Source organism: Phodopus roborovskii, unplaced genomic scaffold (assembly GCF_943737965.1).
Source record: "Phodopus roborovskii unplaced genomic scaffold, PHOROB, whole genome shotgun sequence".
Lineage (NCBI taxonomy): Eukaryota > Metazoa > Chordata > Mammalia > Rodentia > Cricetidae > Phodopus > Phodopus roborovskii.
The window spans coordinates 669,296-696,960 of record NW_026126517.1 but is presented as its reverse complement, the minus strand read 5'-3'; the positions used below and the strand labels follow the sequence as shown (position 1 = coordinate 696,960).

General features: G+C 49.2%; 2 protein-coding genes across 2 annotated transcripts; one reads left to right on the top strand and one right to left on the bottom strand.

The window, feature by feature from the left end:
* The first annotated feature begins 283 nt into the window (after window positions 1–283).
* On the top strand, window positions 284–4,705 carry Zglp1 (zinc finger GATA like protein 1). Its single transcript, XM_051197031.1, has 5 exons — window positions 284–426; window positions 994–1,347; window positions 3,686–3,768; window positions 4,117–4,210; window positions 4,359–4,705. The coding sequence occupies exons 1-5, from the start codon at window positions 284–286 to the stop codon at window positions 4,477–4,479; spliced, it is 795 nt and encodes a 264-aa protein (XP_051052988.1). The 3' UTR covers window positions 4,480–4,705.
* Window positions 4,706–19,467: 14,762 nt separating this feature from the next.
* Icam5 (intercellular adhesion molecule 5) lies at window positions 19,468–26,722 on the bottom strand. The gene is made up of 11 exons (XM_051197079.1): window positions 26,372–26,722; window positions 25,208–25,477; window positions 24,751–25,071; window positions 23,892–24,179; window positions 23,403–23,657; window positions 23,054–23,302; window positions 22,114–22,356; window positions 21,756–22,034; window positions 21,421–21,660; window positions 20,620–20,883; window positions 19,468–19,874 (listed from the first exon to the last, which is right to left on the bottom strand). Exons 1-11 carry the CDS (start codon window positions 26,451–26,453, stop codon window positions 19,612–19,614), a joined length of 2,754 nt encoding a protein of 917 aa, XP_051053036.1. The 5' UTR covers window positions 26,454–26,722; the 3' UTR covers window positions 19,468–19,611.
* Between the last annotated feature and the right edge of the window lie 943 nt (window positions 26,723–27,665).

The window sequence follows — 27,665 nt, the reverse complement described above, 5'->3', positions numbered from 1 at the left end:
TACTTGACCTTCAAGGCTGTACTAAGTGATCAGAAGATAACAAAGAGAGGGTCACCCAGCGGGACCTTCCTGATCACGAGCCGCACAGCTGAGGCTCCTAGCAGCCACTGCAAAAAGTGCTCCCAGGTGCAAACAGCGCCCCCACGTGACTCTGCGCCGGCCGGCCGGCCAGCCGGCTCCGCCCAGGTGGCGCCCATCGTCATCACTCTCACCTCCCTCATCCTCGGGTTTATCCCTAGGGGGAGCGGGGCAGAGAGATTTTGCTGCTAGGCCTAGAGTGGGCATGGAGGCAGCACCAGCCCGTGACTTGACACGCCGCCGGCAGGAACTTCTGGCGCCACCTTGTCTGGACACCGAGTCGCTCCGTAAGAGCCGACCCCCCGTGCGGGAGCCTGGAGCCTTGAGATGCCTCACTCCAAATGGCAGGTGCGTGGGGCAAGACTCCTCCACTGTCCATCCCATCTAATGCCTTACCAGGCCCGGAGATTGAGGGGGTCACGATCCCTGGCTTCTGAGGCTGCCCCCTCTTAGTTATTGGCACAGAACAAGTTTCAGCCCCTACACACAAAAGGGACAGGTGATTTCCATCCCACCCACCCTGCTTTGGTTTGTGACCCAAGGAGGTGCAAATGAAGGGTCATTCGTGTTGTGATGAGGGTAACCTACTAACAACAGTTGATGGGGTGATTGACTGACTAATGGTTGCTGCTGACAGAGGCCTGCATTGGACAGATTGCCTAGGGTGGGTTCCTGCTTTGTTAGTGGAGGGGGGTGACTGATGGGAGCTGATAGCCAGCCACAGATTCGGGATTGTCTCTGCTAACAATTATTTTGCAACTTTTAAACCTAATAACCCAAGATTTTGGCCTCAGGTGGAACACTAGGTTACCAAAGGAGAGGCACGAACTGGTTGATACTCCACCCTCTCCATACCTATCAAATCCAAGCCCCCAGGAAAGGGGTGGCCACACCTTACTGCTTCTTATCCCTCAGATCCCTGTGGCCTGTGTGCCAGGACTCGGGCAGCACAGCATTGCCTTTTCTCCAAGAGAAAGAAAAGGGGCCACTGGGGTCCCCTTCACCAGCCACTCAGGCCCTGGGGCCGTGCTGGGAGCTGATGGTCATAGGGATGTCAGACCCCCTAAGTATGGCCAGGAGTCCCAGGAGCACACAGTGCCCCAACCCGGCACCTTCCAGTGCTGCTTCCCCAGCCTCACTCCAGAGAAGACCACGGAAGCAACCGAACCCCCGAAAAGGCATTGAGAAAGTGGACCCCATGTTCAAGGGAGTGACTTTGGAGTTTCAGATACAGCCGGATTCTAGCCTCCAGATTGTACCCACCTACAGGTAGGAACTCTTAAGCCATGATAATGTATTCCTAAATATTATAACGGTACATTTATAGGCCAGGGCTGATAGTAGAGGCCTGTCATCCAAACTATTTGGGAGACTGAGGAAGGACATGGAAAGTTCAAAGCCAGCCTGAACTATAGAGTGAGTTCAAGGCCAGCTTGTATAACTTAATGAGACTGTCTCAAGACAGAATGAAAAGGGCTGGGAACCATGTATAAAAGCATGTTGGGAAAGAGCTGAAGCACATTTAAAGCCAGCCTGATTACACAGCTAGACCCTGGCTCAGAAAAAAAAAAAAAATTAAGCAAACAAAACCCCTCAGGCCTGGAAGGATGGCTCAGCAATTAAGAGTACTGACTGCTCTTGTAGATATAGTGGAACTTGGTTCCACTTCCAGCAACCCCTATATGACTCAAAACTGCCTGCAGCTCCTGTACTAGCAAGCAAACATAACTTAAATAAATAAAAGTAATTTTAAAAATAGCCTTTAGTCCCAGCATTCGGAGGCAGAGGCAAGGGGATCTCTGTAAGTTAGCATGGTTTACCAGGTAAATTCCAGGACAGCCAAGGCTACACAAAGAAACCCTGTCTCAAAAACCAAACAAATAAAAAACCCACAGATATAGGCTGGTTGGGTTGCTCAGTGGATAAAGGGGTTTGCAGCCAAGCCTGATGACCTGAATCCATCCCTAGCACCAATGTGGAAGAAGAGAACTGACTCCCAAAAGTTGTCCTCTGACTTCCATACACATACACACTAACACACACACAGCACACAATAAAGACTAAGAAGGGATTATTTGTGCTTTCTTATAATCAACATACATCCTCATATAAAAATTTTATTTTTATTACATTTATTTCAGGGATACCTGTATGTGTGTGTTTGTGTGTGTGTGCAGGTCAGAGGACAACTTGCAGTTGTTTCTTTCCATTGTGTATGTTCCAAGGTTCAAAGAGGTTATCAGGCTTGGCAATAAGTCCCTTTACCCACTGAGTGGGATTCTGTTAACACTACTGTTTTTTGTTTGGTTGGTTGGTTTGGTTTGGTTTTTGGAGGCAGGGTTTCTCTGAGGCTTTGGAGGCTGTCCTGGAACTCACTCTGTAGACCATGCTTGACTGGAACTCACAGAGATCCACCTGCCTCTGCCTCTCAAGTGCTGGGACTAAAGGCGTGCGCCACCAATGCCCGGCAACACTACTGTTTTTTGAAACAGGATTTCATATAGCCTAGCCTAGCCTTGAACTTCTAATCTTGCCACCTGCACCTCTACGAAGCTGGAATTATCTGTGTGCACCACCACATCCAGCTAATTTTTATTCAATTACTTGTTTGTTTGTTTGTTTTTTCTTTATTTTTTCGACAAGGTCTCATTATGTATGTAGACTAGGTTGGCCCAGAATTTCACCACTGCAGTCAGCTCTTTAAGACTAGAATAACAGGAATGTAGCATACCTGACTAAATACAATATTAAATATTTTATTGCTGCTAGTGGGATAGAAAGCCAGGACTTTGACATCAGATGCCTCCTGAGGGGTTGCCTGTTAATCTTGATAATGAATTTTAGTTTGGAGCTGGGGCTTACTGGATTGAGTGCTTGCCTAGCATACACAAATACCTGGGATACTTGAGAGACCATTACCTCCAGCCAAGCATGATGCCATACACCTGCAATCACAGCACTCAGGAGGCTGAACAAGTTCCAGGCCAGCCTTGATTATATAGAGAGGCCCTGTGTTTTGTTTTGTTTTCCGAGACAGGGTTTCTCTGTATTGTTTTGGAGCCTGACCTGGAACTCTCTCTCTGTAGACCATGCTGACCTGGAACTTAAAGAGATTCACCTGCCTCTACCACCCAAGTGCTGGGACTAAAGGCAAGCACCATCACTGCCTGGCCAGAGAGCCTGTCTTAACAAGAAAAACAAGAGAGAATGCAGGTCTGTCAGTGCAGTCACACCAGAGGCTGAAGCAGGGCAGTTTACTAAGACCTTTTCTCAAAAGTAAAGGAGAGGCTGGGCGGTGGCACACACCTTTAATCCCAGTACTCTGGAGGCAGAGGCAGGGGGATCTATGAGAGTTTGAGGCCAGCCAGGTCTACAAAACGAGTTCCAGGACAGCCAGGATTGTTACACAGGGAAACCCTGTCTCAGAAAAAAAAGTAGAGAATTTGTTAATTTTTTTATTTTTCCTGTGACAATGTTACTTTTAAGTTTATTTTATTATGATTTAATATATCCATAAATAAATAAGTATATAAAATTCTTTGATTTTAAAAGAAGGTAGAGAGGGATGGAAGTATTCTCCCCAATGCTATGTCTTATCCTTTTGCAGCTTGCCTGGCAGAAGTTGTTTACAAAAGCCCCCTGCAAGCCCTTCCAAGGCCCTTGTCAGCCCAGGAGGTAGCAAGGCGCTCGGTGAGATATAAAGACACAAGCTAGGAATATCTTGAGGTGCCATTTTCACATCCTCTCTGCCTTTCTCCATCCTTCATCCCAATTCCTCATTTAGACCTGCTCAGAGGATCCCCCCCCAGCACTGAGTCACCCCCACCCCCAGCTTCCTCCTCATCAGAGACTCTTGCCATCTGACTCACCGTCTGTCCCGGTGCCCAGCTCTCCCACTGTCTTCTGTCCAGAGAAACCCAGGCACACCCAGAGCTACTGAAGCCTTAAGAGACCATCCCTGGATTTCTCCACCCAACATAGGTCTCTGAAATTGACTTCTGGCCTTTGACCTTGTGCCTTTTGATTCTGACACTGTAGGGCCCCGGCGCTGTGCTTCTTGTAGGACCCAGAGAACCCCACTTTGGAGAGATGCTGAAGATGGGACCCCTCTCTGCAATGCCTGTGGCATCAGGTCCTCAACCCAGAGGTGTTGGGGATGGGCCAATCAAACCTGATTCAGGTGGTGGGGGAACTAGGGAAAGAAAAACCGCCACCTGTTGAGGAAAATGGTTTCCGAAATGGTGGTTTCTTATATCCTACCCCCTCACTCTCACCTCCAGGTACAAGAAATATGGCATTCGCTGTTCCAGTTGCTGGCTGGTTCCAAGGAAAAGTGTCCAACCAAAGAGGTTGTGTGGCAGATGTGGGATGTCCCACCTAAACCCAACTCAGGAACTGTAAGCCCTTCTTTATCCAGCCAAGTCAGTTTTGCCTCAGTTTCTCCAAGGGAGAATAGGGAGATTAGAATACTTGGAAGCACCCAGCTGCCTTACTGGTAGCAATCTCAATTAGAGAGACACACCTCAGGTCCAGAGTCTACCTGTGGGTGTCACCCACACTTTGGCTTCCCCCTTTTCTACTCAGTCTTGGCTGAACCCCAAATAAAAGGAAATAATTTCAGAAATGATTATTTTTAATTATGTTTTACTTTAGATTTTCTTTTACATTTGTGTGTATGTATGTGCATGCAGGTATGATATGGTTTCAGAAAACAGAAGACAACTTTTAGGAGTTGGTTCTCACCTCCCAAAGCTATGTGAATTGTGGGAATTGAACTCAGGTCATCAGGTTTCCATACAAACATCTTTTCCTGCTGGGCAGTACAACCAACCCTAGGCAATTCTCACTATTGCTGTTAACACTATGTTGAAGGTTGAGCTACTCAAGAGCTCTGGATCCCACCCTAGGTACCCTGCATAACACACACACACACACACACACACACACACACACACACACACACACACACACACACACACACACGCCAGCCTGAGAAGGTAACAGGTGTTTACTCTTCCGTGGTGGTAAAAAAAAAAAAAAAAAAAAAAAAAAATCATGGATTGTAGCCAGAATGGTGGCGCTCTTTAATCCCAGCACTCTGGAGGCAGAGGCAGGCAGATCTCTATGAATTCAAAGCCAGTGTTGTCTACAGAGTGAGGTCCAGGCCAAACAGGACTGTTTGAAAACTAAAATGAATGCAAACCTACAAATTTCTGAGAAGTGCACTGATCGCTGGTGGAGAGATGGAGGTGCATGCATGCAATCCCAGCTCTTTGAGGCTGAGGCAGGATGGATTAAGTCCAGGAGTTTGAGACCAGCTTGGTCAACAGCAAGATTATGTTAAGAATGGAAAGAAATCGGGAGGGTGGTGGTGCATGACTTTAATCCCAGCACTTGGGAGGCAGAGGCAGGCAGAGCTCTGTGAGTTGGAGGGCAGTGTGGTGTACAGTGTGAGTTACAGGACAGCTAGGGCTACACAGATAAACCTTTCTGTCTTAGGGGAAAAAAAAAAAAAAGGTTTCAAGTCTCTTCTGAGACTCACAGTAATCTCTTAACTGTAACCCTGTGAAATCAAAAAGCAGATCACATACTTCCAACATACAATGGCACAGGGTATACATTCATTACCATTCCAAAACAGCGGAAAGGGAGCACAATGAGGAAATACAGGACCAGAAACCAGCTGGGCAAACTCCAAACTCTGAATCTCCATGTCTGATGTCAAAGTGCTCCTCACATCCCCAGCTCCTTTCCTTGACTACAGCACACTTCTTTCTCTTGGGCTGGTTCCACTCCCGTTATCGGCTGTCCTCCTAGGCAGGTGTCCCACAGCTCCAGCAGCTCTTACATTTTGGCGTCTCCAAGGCAACCCAGGCTCCACCCTCACAGCTTCATGAAATGGCTTGTCCAGGCCTCCATGCAGGGACACCCCTGACACATGCCTGGCCTCAGCAGCTTTCCTCTTTCCTTAGTCAATTGGGGGGGGGGGTGGAGCAGGGTGTTTCCACAACTCCATTCTTGCATCCTTACTCTTAAGCCGGAACCTAGTAGCCAAGGCTGCTAAGTTTTCCTCTTTGCTGAGGCTGGAATATGGCCCTCTCTTTCAAATACATTTTCACAAGCTTTCTGTTTTGATGGTTTTCTTCACTACCTAGGCTTGGCTGTCCTGGAACTCACTCTGTAGCCTAGGCTTGCCTCAAACTCAGAGATCCACTCACCTCTGCTTTCCCAGCGCTGGGGTTACAAGCATGTGCCACCACACCTGGCCTGAAGCTTTTCTTTAGTTCCTTTTCACAAATTAGAAATTTAGCTGGGGAGGGTCTTGCCCTGAGGTGACCACTCCCTTTATTCCACCTAGCTAGCCTTTTCTTTAATCTAGTTACACTTCCTGGCTCCCCTTTTCTCCCCAAACTGTATGTACATTTTATATTTTTCCTTGTGCTTGGACTGCTCCCTTCCATTATAGATCTGCATAAAACTGGCCACTAATAACCACACAACACAGTCCAGATTGGGCTGTTTTGAAATCTCCTCTGCCAAAGTAATTAATCCTAAACTCTTCAATTTAGCCTCAGGCAGACTTTTCAGACAAGGGTTTCCTTCAAAACAGCCAGTCTTCACCAAAATATCACAAGAACTGGCTCAAGGCCACACAGAAATATTGTCTGAAATTTTGTGAGCTGAATCCCTACAGTTCATATTATCCTCAGTACCATTGACTCCTGTGCTCCTAGGATGCCTCATTAAGCCATACTTAAAATGTCCAATCACCTTTCTAGTCCAGAGTCCTAAAGTGGTTTCATATTCCTCCAAACAAAAACATGGCCCAGCCTATCACAGTAACACCCCACTCCTGGTACCAGCTTCTGTCTTAGGATATTATTAACTGTGAAGAGAAGAGACACAATGACCACAGAAACTCTTATAAGAAAAACATTTAACTGGGGCTGGCTTACATTCAAAGATCTAGTCCATTATCATCGTGGCTTAAAGTATGTCAGCACACAGGCAGACATGGGCTGGAGAAGGAGCCAAGAGTTCTTTATCTGTATCTGAAGGAAGCAAGAAAAGAGAAACACTGAGCCTGACTTGAGCATTTGAAATCTCAAAGCCCATCTTCAGTGACACACTTACTCTATATGGGCATGTGGGTGTACCTGTGGGTACATAATAAAAATTACATTTAAACTTTGGATGGCTCAACAGTTAAAGAGCATTTGTAGTAGTATTTAAGTGGCTCACAACTGCCTGTAACTCTAGTTTCAAGGGAATCTTATGCCCCCTTTTGTTGTGGTTTAATAAGGATCAGAAAAACAGACTGAAAAGATGTTTATTCAGGGAGAAATAACTTACAACAGAGACAGATGAACACCAGCAGGTTCCTGATCCTAAGGATGCCTCCGGATGCTCTCTGTCCCTATCCAGCAAGCAAGAGAGCTCTCAGGGGCCCCTTCCCCAGATCTTGCTCCCCCAGGTCATGTCTGCCCTGTCCCTACCCCCCATGGGCATGGTCAGAGCCACAGGTGCGGACAAAGTGAATATCTCACTACACCCTTTTGACTAACACATATACCCATGTGATAGCTAGTATTATGTCTACCAAAACCGGGAGCCTCATCTGAGAAAAATGCCTCTGTAAGATCCAGCTGCAAGGCATTTTCTTAATTAGTGATTGATGGGGTAGAACCCAGCCCATTGAGGGTGGTGCCATTCCTGGGCTAGTAGCCCTGGGTTTTACAACAAAGCAGGCTGAAGCGAGGCAGTGATGGCACATACCTTTAATCGCAGAACTCAGAAGGCAAATCTCTGTAAGTTTGAGGTCAGCTTGGTCTACAGAGCAAGTTCCAAGGTTATACAAAAAAAAAAAAAAACCTCTTGTCTCAGAAAGAGAAAGAGAGAGAGAGAGAGAGAGAGAAGCAAGCCACTAACTAAACAGTACCTCTCCATGGCCTGTGCATCAGGTCCTGCCTCCAGGATCCAGTCCTGTTTGAGTTCTTGTTCTGACTTCCTTCAATGATGGACTACAATTTGGAAGTGTAAGCCAAATAAACTACTTTTTTTTTTTTTTTTTTTTTTTTTTTGGTTTTTTGAGACAGGGTTTCACTGTAGCTTTGGAGCCTGTCTCGGAATTAACTCTGTAGACCAGGCTGGCCTTGAACTCACAGAGATCCACCTGCCTCTCCCTCCCGAGTGCTGGGACCCAACTTGTTTTTGATCATGGTGTTTCATCGTAGCAATAATAACCCCAACTAAGGCATACCCCCATGCTTGTGACATACATTTGCATATATGTATGCATATAAAATAAATCTTGAACAAAACCAATTCTAATTCAGTTGAAATGTTTTGAGACCAGAGCTCTGGATTCCCTGCACTCAAGCTTAACATCCAGAGGAATATAGCCCCAGGTTTAGCTACACCGGCACTTAAGAGGCTGCTATAGTTATGGTACAAGGAATGAGGGTACTGTTTACGCCAGTGTCAGTGTTTGCCATGGTTCATGGGATGCTGGTTTGAACAGCATACACACAGCAAAGACTATAGCATCACAGAGGAAAACCTGGGAATCAGTGTGGTCTATAGAAGACAGATTGCAGTTGGGGGATCTCTGAGAGGGTCCTGTGTGAAGCTGGGGGAGGGAAGCCAAGGCTGCAGTAGAGCCACCCAGGGTGTTGGGTGATGCCAAGATCATGGAGAGTAGGTCTACCAAGAAAAGCTACAGTCACCTAAGGATATAGCCCAAGAGAGTGGCTACATGGAATGAAAGTGACAAAGGCCTTGGGCACTCATGGAAAGCCACCATGCTCCTAAACACCAGGCGTGAACAGACTTTAATGTCCACCCTGCTTGGTCTGTCTCACTTGCTCTTATCATCTCTATCTTCCTACTCCTCCCTGGATTTGTCTTCTTATTGTTGTTTTTGAGACAGGGTGTCTCTACATAGCCCTAGATTTCTAGGAACTCACTATAGGCCAGGCTGGCTTCAAACTCTGAGACCATCTGATTTTGCCTTCCAAATGCTGGAATCAATGTGCACCACCATGCCAAGCTACTCATCTGTGTATGTGTTTCTGCACACAGGAGCCTGTGGCAGGTCAGGAAGAGTACCAGTATTGGATCATCTAGAACTGGAGTTTCTTAACCAGGGGCCTCTGCAAGAGCAGCAAGGTGCTCTCAACCATTGAGACATAGCTCCAGCCCCTTCCCTTTATTTTTTGAGATGAAATTTTTCACTGAACTTGGAACTCAGTGTTTGAGTAGGCTGCCTGTCTAATGAATCTTTCAGTCTCTGCTTCCCCAGCACTGAGATTACAGGCAGACTCATCCATGCTGGGCCTTTATGTGGTACTGGGGATGTAACTCGTAACTCAGGTGTGTCCTTCTTTGCTCCTTCCTTCCTTCCCTTCCTCCCTCCCTCTCTTCTTCCCTCCTTCCTTCAGCCTGCAGAAAACCCAACAGGTTGGGTGGAAAGTGTCCTTTCTAGGTACCTCGGTTGGTCTAAACCTCTTCCAGGTAGCTTGGCTGGTTTCTACATCTTTTGGAAAGCCATCTGGTCAGACTCATCTTTGCAGCATGGCTCTGCTTACTGTGGCCAAGAGGAGCCTACTGAATCCGGTTAGTTTCAGTGACTTCCTGAAGGTAGTTTGAGTTGTTTGCCCTCCTTTTTAACCAATAGCAGGATGGAATGTTTCAATCTCTGAGGAAACTGTTACACAGCATCCTGCTCTTCTTTTCTTTGTGTCCCCTCTTTCACAATGACCTCTGAGCCTTGTTGGGGGTGACTAAGTGTGTGTCCACCTGTGGCTAAGAAATAGACCACCACGCCCCAGGAACAGTAACTGGTTCTCAGGAGCTTCACCAGTGGTTGAGTATGACAACAGTGATCTCTGAGTATAAACACACATGTTTAGAAGGCAGTCTGACAGGCACATCACATCCATCTAGGAAGACCATGCAAGTGGCTTCCCCACAGGGACCAGTGACCTCCCCAGCTGTGGGATTTTGTCTGGCTTATAGTACCAGACATGAACTTTCTCTTGTGGAGTGGGCCTTAAATCTAATTGGATGATTGTTGGTCTTACAATAGCCGAGACACATCCTGCTTTGAATGTCCTTAGCCAGGTGAGATGGTGGAAAGGTTCTCCACCAGCAGCCTATATGGCCCCCTCTGACACTACAAAATCCAGGGAGTTTCCAATTCAATACCAGCTTAGTTTCTCCATGTCCTACAGTCAGAGCATGCACATGAAGTGTCTTCAGCAATCGGTGTCATTATTTAGTCCTGGCTTATAACCAACAGCGTTAGCAAAGCCTTTCTTTGTGGGACCTCAGGGGCTTCCCCAACAACAACTCACAGGGAGGTAGTGTACAGTAAAAGGTCTGAGCTCACAGATTTGAAAACCCAACAAAACCTATGAAACCCTGAGATTGAAGCTCACGACTTGAAATCCCACCAATTCCCACCCTGGAAGTCCCCACCCTCGAACTCTCTGCCCCCAAGAAATCCTATATAAGTCTTGCTTGCTGTTTCTTCCCCCAAGCAAAGGCAGCCACTCTCCTGAGTTTTTCAATACATCTCTTGTGTTGGGAGACCCAGACCCCAGAAAATCCCTGGTCTGCAGCCCCAACGCAGACCCTGAATGGTTTGGGCCCCAAGCCCCAACCCAATAAAAGAAACACACCCAGGATTCGGGACCAAGCCAGCGAAAGAGACACTTTACTCCCAAGCATATAGTCAGGGAAAAGCATCCTAACTCCAAAACTGGCGCCAAAAGAATACACTTGGCCCCTAGATTCGGGACATGTAAAAGAAATTCGTTCCGGCCCTAGAAATAGAACCAAAAAGCCAAAAAGAACTATAGAAAGAAACACAGTTTAGCCCTGGAATCAGAGCCATCTCGGCCCTGATTCAAGACTAACCAATCGCTGAGCTAGAAAAACTGACCAATCCCAGGCCAGTAGGCTTGGCATTTCCCTCCAGGGTTTGGAATTCTCTCCAGCAGGGGATTCCCCTGGATTGGGATTTCCTGCCACTTCATGGGGGCAGCCAATCACCATCCAGAGGGCTTGGGACCCAGGGTAGCCAATCAGCTCAGTCGAGGTTTGAGGCAATCCCAAGGCTGTAACTATGCAGTTTTGGAGGGTGTAAGCCAATCACAAGCCTGTAACTAGGCAGGTTTGGAGTTCCCCAAGCCCCTCCCTCCTGGCGGGCTACTATACAAATTCCCTTCCCTCTGCTGGGGTCTCTCCTGCTCTGTTCCTAACTCTTGTTATTGTTGCTGCTGTCACTGCTGCTGTTGCTGCCATTGCAAGTTCGGACCTTCGGACAGACAGACGAAATCGAGTTAACTCACAAATAAAGACTCTGTTTTTGTGTCAGAGTCGGTCTTGTGGTGATTCAGGTTCCGAATTTCAGGCACAACAGTGTGAGATTTGCTGTGCAGTGTGACTTTGTGGTAGTCCTTGGCTCCCGATTGCCTGCCGGGATACCCTTCCCTTCAGAGCTGCAACATTTCCACTGGGAAAGCCTTTCCCTTCAGAGCTGTAACTCTTAAGGAAGTTCACCCTTGGTACTGGGGTTTCCAATTCAATAAATTTGTGACCTTTAGGAGTGTCTTTTTTCACTCTTGTAGAATATCTTTTGGTTTATTTGTCTTTTGTTTTTCAAGACAGGGTTTCTCTGTATCTTTGAATCTGTCCTGGAACTAGCTTTGTAGACCAGGCTGTCCTCGAACCCACAGAGATCCGCCTGCCTCTGCTTCCCGAGTGCTGGGATTAAAGGCACGTGCCACCAACGCCCCGCGTAGGATATCTTTTGATTTGTTCAATTTTTTTTCCCCCAAAGAGACAGGGTTTCTCTGTGTAGCCCTGGCTGTCCTGGAACTCATTCTGTAGTCCAACCTGTCCTCAAACTACCTGCCTCTGCTTTCTGAGTGCACCACCACAGCCCAGCATTGGATTTATTTCTTATAATTAACCCAGCCCCAGTAGGGTTTCATGACAGAAGCACCATTGTACCTGATTGTCTCGAATGACTTTCCTAATCTGCAGAACACTTTATGTCATCTGCATAACAAAGACTTTTCCAGAGAATGAACATGAAACTGGATCAGGCTGAGTTTATTGATATGGGATATGGACCCTCTGGATATTCTAGGTTTAATATGGAAGCTCCCACAACTTAAAAAAAAAAAAAAAAGGTGTCAAGCCAGGCAGTGGTAGTTTACATCTTTAATCCCAACACTCGGGAGTCAAAGGCAGGTGGATCTCTGTGAGTTTGAAGCCAGCCTGGTCTTCAAAGAGAGTTCCAGGACAGATTCCAAACCTACAGAGAAACTCTGTCTTGAAAAACCAAAAAGAATAAAAGGTGTCAAAAGTGAATAGTTGGCTGAGGCATTTGTCAAAAGATGGCCTGCTGAAAAGGAGTTGGAGATTCCTGATATCCCTTGGCTTAGTATTGATGAAGGGATGTTAAGGCTCAGGGAACTTGTAATGCCAAAGCAGGTACACTGTAAACCTAATCCTCAACATGTGGAAGGCCCATAGACATGCCCTTTACTAATGCTGCAAGATGTAAAATGGTGAGAGGGACACTCGCACATCTGAAGAGATTTGTTGTTGCCCTTTCCCTCATACTGACCTGAGGGTTGAGGACACTGCTGCTCAGTTTGATGGATTAAATGCAACAGGTTTAATTGGGTCATGAAGCAGCAGGTGGATCTCTGAGAGTTCCAGGCCAGCCTGGTCTACAGAGCTATTTCCAGAATAGCCAGAGCTACACAGAGAAACCCTGTCTCAAAAAATAAATAAACAGCTGCACAGGCGTTGATCCATTCTGTGTACAGTGAGGCTCTTTCCCCAGCCATCCTTGTCACTGTCCATTAGCATTAGGCCCATGAACAAAGTGACCATAGTAACAGAGATGAAAGTTAAGTACAGGTCAGTGAAATGGACCTCCACTCCACCAAGGCTTACCTGCCTACAGCTGCTGCTGAGTGCCAGACCTGCCAACAACAGAGACCAGCAGCGAGTCCCAGATACAGCACCATTCTCTGGGGTGATCAGCCAGTGACCTGGTGACCTGGTGACAAGATGACTAAATGGAAAGGACAAAGCTTTGTACTTACTGGAGCAGATATTGTAATTCATCTGCCAAAAACCATCCACAGACTTACAAAATGCCGTATCCACAGAATAATGTCATGGTATTCTTTTTTTTTCAGTTTTTTTTGAGTTATTTAAGCACAAATAACACACGCACACCAGCCATCTACTCATTTTCTTCACTGTGAAGCCTGGCATTGGGACTGGTGATTCTGATGGCCAGCTGTGCTGCTCTTTCTACGATGGCTTTTCGGTTCTTAGAGGAAATGTGAGCAATCTCAGCACAGTGAGATCTCTTGCACATCAGCAGCACTTCCAGCTCCTTGACTTTGTGAACCAGAAACTTCCGGAAGCCTCTAGGCAGCATGTGCTTGGTTTTTTGTTGTTCCCATAACCAATGTTGGGCATCAGGATCTGGCCCTTGAATCTTCTCCGAACCCTGTTGTCAATACCTCTGGGTTTCCACCAGTTTCACTTAATTTTGACATGTCAGCCTGACTGGTGCCGGAAGAAGTTTTTGTTCCTCTTTTTGATGATCTCGGGCTTCACCAGTGGGCGGAGGACAGCTATGATGCCGCAAAAGTGATGGCAGCCACCTTGTAGGTAGCGCCAAGGAAGAAGGGCACTGTCATAGTATTCTACACAGTACTGCTTCTGACCAAGGAACTCACTGCACAGCTAGAGAAGTGTGACAGTGGGCCTATGCCCGCCCATGGAATCCACTGGTTTCACCATGTTACCCAACATCCCGAAGCAACTGGCTTGATAGAAAGATGGAATAGCCTTTTGAAAACAGTTATGGACATGGTGGCCCACCTCTTTAATCCCAGCACCTGGAAGTTGGGGCAACACAGCCAGGCAAATCTTTGAGTTCAAGGCCAGGCTGATTGCTAGAGATACACAGAGAAAACTTATCTTGGAAAAAAATACAAAACAAACAACAAAACTGGAGACAAAACAAACAAAAAACCACAGTTACAACACCAGCAGCAGCCTGGAGGGCTAGGGCACCATTCTCCAGAAGGAAATATAATCTTTGAGTCATCATCCAATACATGGTACAGTTTCTCCCACAATCAGGATTCACACATCCAGAAATCTAGGGATGGCAAAGGGAATGGTCCCACTGGCCTTCACCCCTAGTGGCCCACTAGCCAGCTTTTTGCTTCCTGGTCCTGTGACCTGAAGTTCTGCTGGCCTAGAAGTTTTGATTCCAGAGTGGTGACCTAGTGCGGGGAAACACAACAAACATGCTTTGAACTGGAAGCTCCAACTCCCCAGGCCACTTAGGGCTTCTGGTACCTTTAAGCTAAAAAAGGAGTAACAGCGTCTGGAGGGGTGACTGATCCAGATTACCATGGGGAAATCAGATTGCCTTCCCACATGCTAGTAAGAAAGATTATTCTGGAGTGTAGGAGATCATTGTCTCTTGTTGCTACCGTGACCTGTGATTAATGTCAATGGGAAGTTACAGCAAACCAGTGCAGACAGGATGAGGAAGGGCACAGACCCTTCAGGGATGAAGGTATGGGTCACTCCTTGAGGGAAGAGACAAGACTGCTGAGGTTTTTGCTGAGAGTGGAGGAAATCCAGAATGAGAGGCAGAGGAAGGCAGATGTAAATACCAACTAAGGCCAAGTGACCATCACAGAAAGAGGATTATAATTGACAAGTGTTTCTGTCTTATTTTGTTAAGAATGTGTTTGTACAAATATCTACATTTACTTTCTGTAATTTCTTTATTATGTAGCATCATTTAAGAGAATATCAATGATTATCACATTTAAGCTTGATATTCTAAAAAAATGTCCCTTGAGGGACATTGCCACACAATCTAAATTTATAACACTTTCACAGTATATAAGAGATAGTTATATCATGTTAAGCATAATTATGACATGGTTACTGTTTTTATTCAAAAATTAAGCAAGACATAAGGAAATATGAATTTGTCAAATTGACAAGGGGTGGACTTGTCAACAAAAACCTAAATGAGTGGAAACACCTGTGAGGTATTATTTTTTAAATTAAATCTTTTGAAGTAGGAAGACCCTTTTTGATCCAGATCTTTGAGGTGGGACAATCCACCTTTAATCTGGGCCACATCTGGTGGCAGCCTCTTTAAAGGACATAGAAGAAGGAAGCTTTCTTTCCTTGCCTGCTGGCTCTAACTCTTACTGGCAAGTCCATTCCTTCACTGGCATTAGAGTCTGTTTTTTTCCCCAGCAGGGTTTCTCTGTGTATCTTTGGAGCCTGTCCTGGAACTGGCTCTGTAGACCAGGCGGGCCTTGAACTCACAGAGATCCACCTGCCTCTGCCTCCCTATTGGTGGGATTAAAGATGTGAGCCACCACCGCAGTTTAGAACCTACTTCTTTGGGATTCCAGAATATACTGAAGACAAACTGAAACATCCAGCCTCATGGACTGAAGGATTCTTTTTTTTTTTTTTCCCTCCAATTTAACTTTTTCTACTATTTTTTGTTTATTTTATTTTATTGAGCTATACATTTTCCCCACTCCCCCTTTTTTTTTCTCTTCCCCTTTCCCAGTCCATCCTCCATCCTCCCCCACTCCCTATTTATTTATTTATTTACTTACTTACTTATTTGGTTTTTTGAGTCAGGGTTTCTCTGTGGCTTTGGAGGTTGTCCTGGAATTAGCTCTTGGACTAGACTGGTTTTGAACTCACAGAGATCCACCTGCCTCTGCCTCCCACATGCTGGGATTAAAGGTGTGAGCCACCACTGCCCAGCTAACTCACAATTTATTAAGGAGATCTTGTCTTTTTTCCCCTTCCTAGGCAGATGCATGTATGTCTCTCTTAGAGTCCTCCTTGTTGCCTAGGTTCTCTGGGGTTGTGGACTGTAGGCTGATGGGAGATGTTACAGTAGGCTGGTTGTCTTTTACTTTATGAGTGAGTACATATTATATTTGTCTTTCTTAGTCTAGGTTACCTCACTCAGGGTGGTACTCTCTAGTTCTGTCCATTTACTATTGGATTCTTGGGCCTTCTGTTTTTAGACAGCTGACCATTGCTGGACTAGTTAGTTGAACATGTATTTGCGGCTTTGATAATTAGGTCTTTTGAATACAAGCCTGTGTAAAAGGGTATTCCAGTTAGGGCCAGTCTGCCAATAGTAAGGCACGAAGATGTAAATGGTAGGAGCTTTGATAAGCATCCTATTTTTTGAATAGCATAGCCTGTAAGCCATTCTCATAATTCCATTTATATATGTGTATATGCCTGTATAGTTGTAAATAAAGTATATTATATATAAGTATATATAATTACACACACAAATTCTGTTCCTCAGAAGGACAGGACAATGCAACATCCCAAGACCCCATCCCATAATGAACAGTGGGGTTACAAAGACAACCTTGGTGAAGTACTCTGAAAGTCTGTTGTCACCTGTTCTCAGCAGTTGTCAGGTGACCCCGGAAGTTCAGTTAGGAAGATACTAAAGTTAAACATAAGGAAGGTCTAATATAGCTGCTTTTTCCCAGATCAAGGTTGGATACAAAGCATGGACAGGAGGCACTAACTTAATTAGCCCCCTGTAACTCTCAGCCCATTCTCTCTGAGCCATTACATTTCCATGTCCCAGAGTTCTTCCATAGAACCTCCCTGCATTTCTATCCCTGACTCAATCTGCTCAGAGCTACTCAGTTACAAAAGTGAATGTGACCCAGCTTCTCCTGCTGCACCTGCAGGCTCCCTAGGTCAGACAGGCCCTGAGTTGGCAAGGTTGCTGTTGCCTCCCCATTCACCACCCCTAGGTGTTCGGGAAGTTCCTGACTGGGCAAACCATCTGCGCCCCTAACATAATCTTTTTCTGGAGAGAAATCAGGGGTGTTGGTTACCTACCCTGGGAGAGGCTTGGGCATGTCACTGTACTAGTTAGTTGAACATGTATTTGCGGCTTTGATAATTAGGTCTTTTGAATACAAGCCTGTGTAAAAGGGTATTCCAGTTAGGGCCAGTCTGCCAATAGTAAGGCAGACTGGTGTCTTCCGTGAACTGCTCCTCAGTTTGGGCTTTCTATCGAATTTTTGCTTAGGAGCTTCAGCTCCCTAGCCATGGTGGCACACACCTTTAACCTCAGCACTCGGAAAGCAGAGTCAGGTGGGTCTCTGTGTGTTTAAGGCCACCCTGGTCTACTAAGTGAGTTCCAGGACAGTCAAAGCTACACAGAGAAATCCTGAGAGAGAAAGAGAGAGAGAGAGAAGCTAACAGGAACTGCCCTGGGCAGCAGGATTTTGTAACCCTGGAGAAAGCTTGAGGAGGCAGATAGGAGTGGAGAGATGACTGTGGGGGTGAGGGTGTTGAGAGCCCTGCAGGGGCTCACACTTAGCCACTGCTGTCTTACTTGTGTCCCTGGCATAGCTTTGCTATCTCCTGCCCTGCTTCCTGCTCTCATCTTTGCTGATTAAATGTTTGCATCTGAGCAACCAATAGAGGTAGGAGCTGCCCTAGACCCACTTCCCTCACCAGAGCTGTGTGTTCCTGCTTTTCAGGGAGCAAAAAATGAGGAGGAGGCTGCAGAGAGAAGGCCCAGCTGTTCTCGCCTTCTGCCTTTGCTCTGGGAGGCAGCAGGGGAGGTACTGCGCTGTGGGGGTTGCAGCTGATCCCTGTGTTTACTTATTGACAGTGGACTGTGACAGGCAGAGTGGAAAGGAACCAAGATGGAGAAACCAAGATACAGGTGGACACAGGTGTCAATTATTCTTTAAGATGAAAGGCAACCCAAGGGCTTGAATCCATTGCTGTGGTGTGTGTGTGTGTGTGTGTGTGTGTGTGTGTGTGTGTGTGTGTCTGTGTCTGTGTGTCACAGCACACAGGTGGTGGTCAGAGGACAATTTTCAGAGTCAATTTTCTTCTTCCACCATGGAAGTCCTGGGACTGAACTCACATCATCAGGCTTGGTGTCATCTCCACCAGGATCTGTAGCTATCTGGATCTTGCTGACAAGGCTAAACTGATGGATGGTAAAGCCAAAGGTATCTGCTTGTCTCTCCCTCCCCATGGCTGTGGCATCCTTAGTGTGTTGTTTCCTTCTACCTTTTTGTGATTTCCAGGGACCAAACTCCTGTTGCCACACTTGTGCAGCGAGTACGTTTACCCACTGAGCTCTTTGGCTGGTCCACATCTACCTCTACTTTTACACGGGTGTTGGGGTTTGAACTCAGATCTTTACCAACTGAGTCCCCTTAACATTTTCTGTTGATTTGTTTTTGCCCCAGACTGGCTCCAACTAGCTACTTACCCAAGGATTAGTTTGAACTTCTGATTCTCCTGTCCCCAGTCTCTAGTGCCAAGAATGCAGGGACTTGTCACTCATACCTGCCCTGACACTTTTAGCCTTTTACTCATGCTGGAAATCCACAGACCACTGGGAAGGGGGGAGATGGCAGTGCACATGCTGGAAAAGGACCATTACTGTGACTATAACCAGGCCTGGGGGAACTTTGGAGAACTGTGGGGTCAGAGGGCAGCAACTGGGCGGAAGAGATAAGTGGTAGGGACGGAAAAGGAGCTGGTCTCCACCCTGCCCAAGTGTCCTTTCATTGCAGGAAGCTGCAATGTACCAGGAGGTCTCATGGGCACAGATGGTTTGGAATATACTGGAAACACAGGAGTTCATAAAAAAAAAAAATAGTCCTTGAATGAAGGACTATTTCTTAATTTAATTTTATCTATGTGTATTTGTATGTGTCTGTCTGTGGAGGCCAGAGAGGAGATTGGATCCTCTAAAGGTAGGAACTGAACTTGGGTTCTCTTTAAGAGAGAACAATATGCAGTCTTAACCTCTGAGCATCTCTCCAGTCCATCAGTAATAACTGTTTTGTTTTGTTTTTTCAAGACAGAGTTTCTCTGTGGAGCTCTGGCTGTCCTGGAACTTTCTTTGTAAACCAGGTTGACCTTGAACTCAGAGATCCACCTGCCCCTGCCTCCGGATTCTGGGATTAAAAGCATATGCCACCATGATTAGCTCAATAAATAACTCTTGAGTGATGGCCCAAGAGGTGGAAGCAGAGGGAGTTGCAGTCCAGCCTGGGTTACATAGGACCCAGTCTCAAGCAATTACACTGGAATTACAGAGGATCAGAAGGCCAAGGTCATCCTCAGCCACATGGCAAGTTTCAGGCCAACCTTGGCTATTCAAAAGCCTGTCTCAGTGTGTGTGTGTGTGTGTGTGTGTGTATAAGGATTTAATAAAATGTGTATGTCCCTTGAGATTGGAATTCAACCCCCATTATTGTACATTACAGAGATCCAGAGTCCTTTATAAAAACTTTATTGAGGGGAATGGGTAGAAAATGGAGGTGATGCCCCTGGAGATGAATAAAGAGCCTGAACAATACATATGCCCGCCTCAATGCTTGTGGACCCCTCCCCCCGGGGTGGGAGGAACTGGCTGCCGGCTTATGAGGTCGTCAGTTGGATGGCAAAAACCTCCCCATCTGCAGGTGACTCGGCAGTGCCAGGGGTCTCGGCTCCGCCTTCCGCGCCCGGTGTCCCGCCCGCGCCATTGAGACACACCGCCTCGCCGGAGCTCTCAGCCTCCTGGACGTTGTACTCGCCCTTCTTGCAGGCCGTGGATTGTACGTAGAAGGCCAGGCCAGCCCCCGCGGCCAGCAACGCCGCGCCCCCTGCAGCACCGCCCACAGCGACCCACAGCCACGGACCTGTGGGCGCACATCCTCGCCAGGGTGGGCAAGCCCCTAGTCTCCCCCAAGCCCTCCATGCACCTGTTACTGCAGCCTGTTGGAAGAGACCTCAGGAAGACCACTCCAGCATCGGGACAACCCCAAAATACCAATGTATACCCCTCTTAGGCCATTTATAAGCCCTTAGACTCCCTATACTCTTCAAATGACCCAACTCCTCCCATACCCCTAAGGGTATGCTCAGCTTTCTTCTAGCTCTGTCACACCCCAGCCCCACAACAGACAAGAATTGGGGCCACCATAAACTACTCTGAGGACATCTCTGACCCCAGTGCCCCACAGTCACATGTGAAGAGAGAGCTGGGTCAAGTGTTTCTTAGCTCCTAGTGCCCACTCTATAAAGGACCCCACACACTCACATACGCACACACACACCAGCCCGTCCTAGGAGGTCCTTTCTCCCTTTTTGTGTGTGTCTGAAAAGGTCTTATGTGGCATAGGCTGGTCTTATACTCTGTATAGCTGAGGGTGACCTGGATTATTCTGCCTTCACCTCATATATGGCCCTCCAGCACGGAACACAGGAGCAGCTTTGTTCTGGCTCGTCAATTCTCTGCCTCCACTTCCTTCCCCTTGACCTCTACATTGGCCCCCTTTGGTCTCGCATACTGAGAAGCAGAGTCTGGGTCAGTCACCCCAAAGTCTAGTCATTCCGTGTTGCATGTCCCTCGCCCCACCTCCACCCCAGGAGCCCGCCACTCACCAGCCACGCGCACCGTGATGCGTCGCGCGTGGCGCCCATGCGCATTGGTGGCTGCGCACTCATACTCGCCGCCGTGGCTGCCCATGGCGCCTGAGACGCTCAGCGTGCTGTTGTTGCTGGAGAGGCCGAGGTTGAGAGCTCCAGGGGGTGCACGCCAGCTGATCTGTGCTGGAGGCCAGGCCTCTGCACGGCATGTCAGGGTGAAGTTACCTCCCGGCTGCACACTTGGGGGCGAGGCCGCCAGCTCGGCCACAACAGGCCGGTCTGCAGGAACACGAAGAGGCTGCTCACCACTGGGCGTTAATCAAGCATCCTCGGGATGGGGATATCCACAAGCAGCCGGAGATCACCCCTCCTGGGATGTGCGGGCAAAACCACTTCCTCCTATGAGAGTCTAACTCCCACCACCCACCTGCTGCGGGAACAAAAGTGCTTATTTCTTACTGAGGGGTATTGAAAGATGTCCCTCTGAATTTCCATGGGTTTGAGATTTTCCCCATGGCTGAGGTGGAGAGGAAAGAGACAGCGAGCGAGAGAAGGCCTTTGTAATGGGGGGGGGGGGGGCTGTAGTTCCTTTATAGACCAGGCTGTCGCTGTCCTGAACAGAAATCAGGCTGTCCTGGAAAAGAAATCTGCCTGCCTTTGCCTCCTGGGTGTTAGAATGAAAGAAATCTGGGAATAGAACGCACAGCTTTGTGCGTGCTAACTGAGATCTCCATCCACTGGACTACATCCCTAGCCCTCAAGGTGTTTTTCTAATGGTCTGAGTTGCTTCCATTCAGCATTATTCTCCTCACTCACATTCCACGCCAACAGTGACGGTCCGTGAATCCGCGCCATGTGCGTTGGTGGCCACACAGCGGTAGGTCCCCGCATCCTCCCGGGACACAAGCAGCCTCTCCAGCCTGGCGGCACCCTCCCTGGAACAGCGAACCCGTGGAGAGGGGCGGCCCCTGGCACTGCAGGCCAACGCGGTAGCTTCAGCTCCTTCCAGCCAAGTTTGGTGACTTGGGCAGCTGAATTCATCCATCTGTGGTGGCGCTGCAGAGCAGCCACCAGGAGGGGCGTCAGGGAAGACAGGGGCCCTGGGATACCCCGTATTTCCCGCCCACCTTCCCCTTCCCCTCCCCGCTCACACTCCGCGTTCACGACGACAGTTTTGACTGTGGAACCGTGCCGGTTGGTGGCATTGCAGAGGTAGATACCCGGTGAAAGGTTACTCGAGGCCATAGAGTTTCTAGGACCAGGGTTTGAGGATACCAGTGGCAATACCGCCCCCTCGCCGGCACCCTGGGAGCCCAGGCATTCCAAGTGTGGTTTTGGCTTCCCATCAACTTCACAGGAAAACAGCCTTCCAGATCCTTCTACCCACGTCCAGTTGCTCGGGCAGCTCAGCTCCTCAAAACTGGGTCCATCTAGGAAGCAGGGAAATAGGAGTTCACACTGAGGACAGAGGATACATACGTGGGCTTCTCTCCAACCACCCCTACTCACATTCCACCGTGACCATCACATTTTTGGCCGCTGATCCTCTAGCGTTGATGGCTTCGCATCGGTAAGTGCCAGCGTGCTCTCGAGCCACACGCAGCGGACCTTCCATGACTTCCTCCTTCCCAGAGCGCACACAACTCACACTAGGTGGTGGGACCCCGTGTGCCACACAGCTAAACGATGCCTCTGTTCCCTCCAGCCAAGTAATATGTTCTGGGCAGCCTATGCTGTCCAGCGCTGGGGCATCTGGAACGGATTTTTTTTTTTTTCAAGGCAGGATGTTTATAGCTCAGGCTGGCCTCGAACTTATTATGTACCTATATTGAACTCATGATCCTCCTACCTCCTACTCCCAAGTTCTGGACTTTAACTGTTTTATGTCATGCAAAGGGTGGAACCCAGAAATTCACACATGCTACTAATCTACCTATTGATCATTGTGTAGACCAGGCTGGCCTGGAACTCACTGAGACCTTTCTGCCTCTGCCTTCTGAGTGCTGGGATTAAAGACTTGCCACTACACCCCCACCCCCTGCCCCTGTCTCCTTAGTCCTGCCTGAACTGTTTTGTTTCTTCATTTACTCTGTGATATTTGTGTGGGAAAGCATGACCCAGCCCATGTGTGGAGGTTGGAGTCAGTTCTCTCCTTCCACCTTTACATGGGTTCTGGAGACCAACTGTTGGTCAGGCCCCTTTCTGAGGTCTCAGGGTGCTTTTGACTGATTCCTACAAAGAGCCCATGGGTCCTTCCCAGGTACACTGTTTTGATTGCCTGTTCTTTGGACTGTGCCCAGGCACCATGACCAAGTTTATGAACACCCTACCGCTTCCCTTCAGTGTTTCCCCAATTCTTCCTGGAGTCCTGCCTATTTCCTTCTTGTGTTGGCCAGCCTCCTCAACTAAGAACCAAAAGAGATGCAGGTGCCCACCTCTCCCTACTCACACTCTACAGTCAGGGTTACGTCCTTGACTGCCTGGCCTTGGCCATTGACTGCTGTGCAATGGTAAGTGCCTGCGAGGGCGCGAGTCACTGGACCCAGCAGCCCCAACGCCAGCACCGCCCCGCTATCAGGCCTAGCACAATGCACTGAGGGCTCTGGGTTTCCACGGGCCTCGCAGCGGAGGATCTGCTCTGGACCCTCGGGCCATGTCCAGTTCCTGGGACAATCTGAGTCATCCAGCCGAGGTGAATCTGCAGGCATGAAGCAGAGGGACTACAGTAAGGTTAAAGATGGGGCCCGAAGACATGGTCCAGGAGGTCACAAAGATAGCTATGGTGAACACCTACTCACACAGGACACGAAGCTCAGCGCTCTGGTTCTTTCTTAGTGTCTCCCCATCCACTTCGAGGGCAGCGTCGCAGAAGAAGTCCCGCTTGTCATCGTTCTCCGTGACATTTAACTGGAGCTCAGCGGGTTGCCCAGGGACTGCGGCTGAAATTCCCTCCAAGGTCACAAGGGCTCGAGCCCCAGCCCAGCAGCTTATGGTTACTACCTTCCCTTCTGGGGGTTCTGGCTCACTTAAAGTCAGAAGAGGAGCAGGGAAACCTGGTGGGTGGAGCATTGGGTGGGGTTCACTGGCACTCCCCGCTCAGGTAACTCATCACCCCCCCCCCCATTTATTCATTTCCATTCATTTCCAGGTTCCTTCTGCTCCTCCAGCCTTGGAACTCTCCCGCCCTGCCTGTTCCGGTGTGGAGGCCCGCCCACTTATAGGCTCTGCCTAGGTGAGACTCTGGCCTGAGTCACAGCCATTGAAACCCTCTCCTCGATTCCCCTTACTGTAGACAGTCAGATTTTCCTGGGTCTCCCTGCTTTGGCCCCCGAGGGTCACGCTGCACATCAGCTGTCTGGTGCCTTCCTGTTCTGCGCTTGGCATAGCTATGGCAGTGGCCACGAGGCTGTCTTTATCGAAGGTCACATCAGGATGCAGCCTCTGATCTCCCAGCCAGAGGTAAATCCCGGCTTCCGGGGCAGGAAACAGTCCATCCAAAGTGCAGCTCACCAGCCTTTCTGAGCCCACTTCTAAGAATCGAGGAGTAATCAGGCTCGGGGGAATTGGAGGCAGGGCTGGGGGAGATAAACAACTAGAGTTTGAGTTTAAGTATTAAGCATTCAGTGTGGACCAAACAATTTACATGCATTGCTTGGTTTCATAAAAATACAAAAGGGCCAGCAATATGGCTCAGCGAATAAAGGCGCTTGCCGCCAAGCCTGACGACCTGATTCGATCCCTAGGACCCACATGGCGGAAGAAGAGAACCAACTCCCAATAAAGTTGTCCTTTAACTTCCATATATGCATCGTGGCGTGTGCATACATGCATGCTCTCTCTCTCCTCCTCTCCCCCTCTCTCCCAATTACTCTCCCTCTTTCCCCACTCAATAAATAAATACAAAAACAAACTAAAAAACCCCACAGAGGTAAACACTTAAGCTAGTACTAGTGTTGAAGTAAGGTCTAGGCGCTAAATTTAAGGCGATCTCACTACACAGCCCCGTGTAGTCCAGACTGGACTTAAATTCACAGACATCTGCTTACCTCTGCTTCTGTCTCCCAAGTTCTGGGACTAGAGGCGTGCATCACTACACCTGGCTGCCCCTAAATTTCATAAAACCTGTCAGTTACGGTTCACACTCACCAAAGGTGCGGAGCTGTCTGAGGGTGGAGCTTTTTTCAAAGAGTCCCAGGCCGTGTGGCCGCAGGTCCAGCTCAGCGAGGCATGAGAAATTGACTCCGTGGTCTTCCCTGCGTGCCAGGACCGTGGCGGTGAGCACTGCGCCGCGCGCTCGGGGTGGCTCTCCAGCGAAACTGCGGCGGATCAGCTCTTTGGCGCCCCGCAGCAGAGTCAACGTGAGGCTGGCTCGGGGTCCTGCTCCCGGAACCCGGCAGCTCAAGGTGAAGTTCTCGCCCACAGGCTGCCAAGGAGGCAATGGCATTAGCTCTACCCGATCCGGCCGCTCTGCAAGGGACCGAAACGTTGGCTCTAGTAAGCTGCAATCAACCTGTTGCGCGTGGGAACGAGGGCGTGAGGGCCGGTGGGCGGAGTTTGAAGGGGAGGTTCGGGGACCTAAGGGGCATGACCACCCAGAACTTACGGAAAGTTCGAATGAGCCCACGCGCTTGTAGTGTTCGGCGCGCGCAGCGGAAGAAGCAGACAGGTTGCGTCTCTGGCTCTCGGATGTCCACCAGCTGCCGAGCCAGCCAGCGCAGACCCCTTTGGGTCCCATTCCTGCGCAGTGATGTCTCCAAGCCACCGCGCTCCGGCCGTGGACAATTAGTGCTGCAGTTGAGCCACAGCGAGCCCCCGCGCTCCACGAGCGCCACGCGGGGCTGAAGGTCTGCCCAGAAAGGTTCTAGCGCGATCTCTGTCCGGGAAAACGCGGGTTCAGCCGGGGGGGGGGACCCCTCTCTGAAATCTTAGCGCCCCTATATCCCAAATCAGGGGTGTCTGCAAGGACGAGGAGAGGCCACCGCCAAGAAATAGCAAGGGAGTCCCGCACCCCATTCAAGCTTCGAGGCTGGCACATTCTCAGAGGGGCGTCTCTGGAAGCCTTGCTTTCTAAGGCAGAGATGGGGAAACTCGGTGCAGAGAAAATGGGGTCTCCAATGCACACGTCAATAGTGGGGAGGAGACTACAGAGGGGGGATGGGGAGCCAAGTGAGTCTCAAGACTGTGGCAGATCGTCAATAATTGGAGGTGAGGAAACACTGATATTGGGGGGGGGGGGAGAAAGCAAAGTAGAGACGAGACTGAGCCAAAGGCTTAAAAGAGACTGTCCCCAAACTCGAATAACTTGGACAGGAAGCCTCAAGGCTGGACTCCGGAAAGGAACAGCTGGAAAAGCCCCAGAAAGCCGGTTGCTAGGGCTACAGGTAGAGGGGGAACAGAGCCTGAGTCATAACAGTTGAGGAGATGGGGGGGGGTCTTTGAGCATCATGAATAGGGATGATGCCAGTTCGTGAACCATAGGGCACAACAGAGCAGGAAAAAAAAAAAAAATAGGAAAGCCACAGTGTCTCCTGAGCGGGGTTGGGTGCCAAACCTCGAATCCAGAAAAGGTGCTGGGTTCAGATCTGAAAGATCGAGGTTTGTTGGGGTGGAAGACGGACGGGGAGAAACCCAGGGCTCCAGGTGGCAGCAGAAACGTGGGAAGCAAGAAGAGGGCGGAGCTTGGAGGGGACACCCGGGCCGCCCTCTCGGGTCCTTTCAAAACCGCCCCCGCCTTGTCCACCTGGCTCCACGGGCAGGCTCTTCTTACCTGAGGTGCCGAGGATCCCCAGGCCCAGGGCAACCCACAGGCCGAGGAGTGCTCGGCGCAGCCCTGGCGAAGGCCCCGGCATCGCCGCCGCTGCCGGGGAGGGGAGAACGCAGGAAGCGAGGGGAGCGCGAGTGATGGAGAACCGGGCTGGGAGGACGGCGCAGCGCAGCGGGTGGAGTGTGGGGGTGGTAGAATTGCGCCCGGGGATTGGTTTAAACGTTGGTAACTTGGTTTCCAAGGAGGAGGCGGTGGCCGAGGCGGTGATGGGGGGCGAACTGGCGGGAGGCAAGAGCGCACTGGGCTGCTCGCGGCCTTAGTGAGACAAGCTGACCAGGCAAGAGCGGTACCCCGTGGAAGTCGGCCTAATGGTCTAAAGACTTCTGGGGGCGACAGTGGTCTCCTGCGTCATATGTGGCGAAGTATGGGAGGGATGCTGTGAAGCCCTGCCCAAACTCCACCACCCTAAGTATAGATTCTGGGATAAAGCGCTAGGGCTTCAAGCCACGCCCATCTTCGGCCCCTCCCACCAGCGCCCCTTGGAGCAGGTGGGGTTGCTTGTAGAATCTTGGGGAGTCATAGTATGCTGAAAAGGTGGTTTTAAGAGGAGGGTGTGGGAATGCCTCTTGTAACTGATGCTTCTCTTTGACCTCCAACAGATTGAGGATGGGAGCCACGCCCCTAAGACCTCCTCCGCGCACACGGCAAAGGAGGGCATCAAGTGCCTGCCAGTCGCGGACACGTGTGCGTGTGCGCAGTGTTCGCAGGCGTCTAAATTAGAGTCAGTTCCGGCACCTGATCTGTATTTACCCAGAGTGCAGCGGGAATGTGTCTACAATGCTGTTTTGAACCAAGTCTTTCAAGAGATCATCTGCCACGTTCCTCGCCGAGGGCACCGCAGCCTCTGGGGGATAACCAGTGCGAGATTCTGCAATCTAAGCTGGACCTGAGATCAATTGGTGACACGTGTGACCTCGCATCTGTCCCCAAGCTTTGACACTCCTCCTCACAGGCATACCAGGCTCGGTGACAACAAACACGTTGCTAGGATGGAAGTCTGTGACAGCCCATGTGGCCTGAGCAATCATCCTTAACTTGTTGCTATGCTAGATTTCTTATCTGGGTATCCGCTTCCTCTACTCCGTGCAAGAGGCCCCGCCCAATCTTGTTCCCCCTCCTTTTCATTAATTGTAACCTCGGGGTACCGGGTCTAGCTCCACCCACTGGCCCCCGTTAGTAACGTGCAAGATCTGTAGTGGAAAAGAAGATAGGTGAAGGGAAACTTAGCTTCCAATCA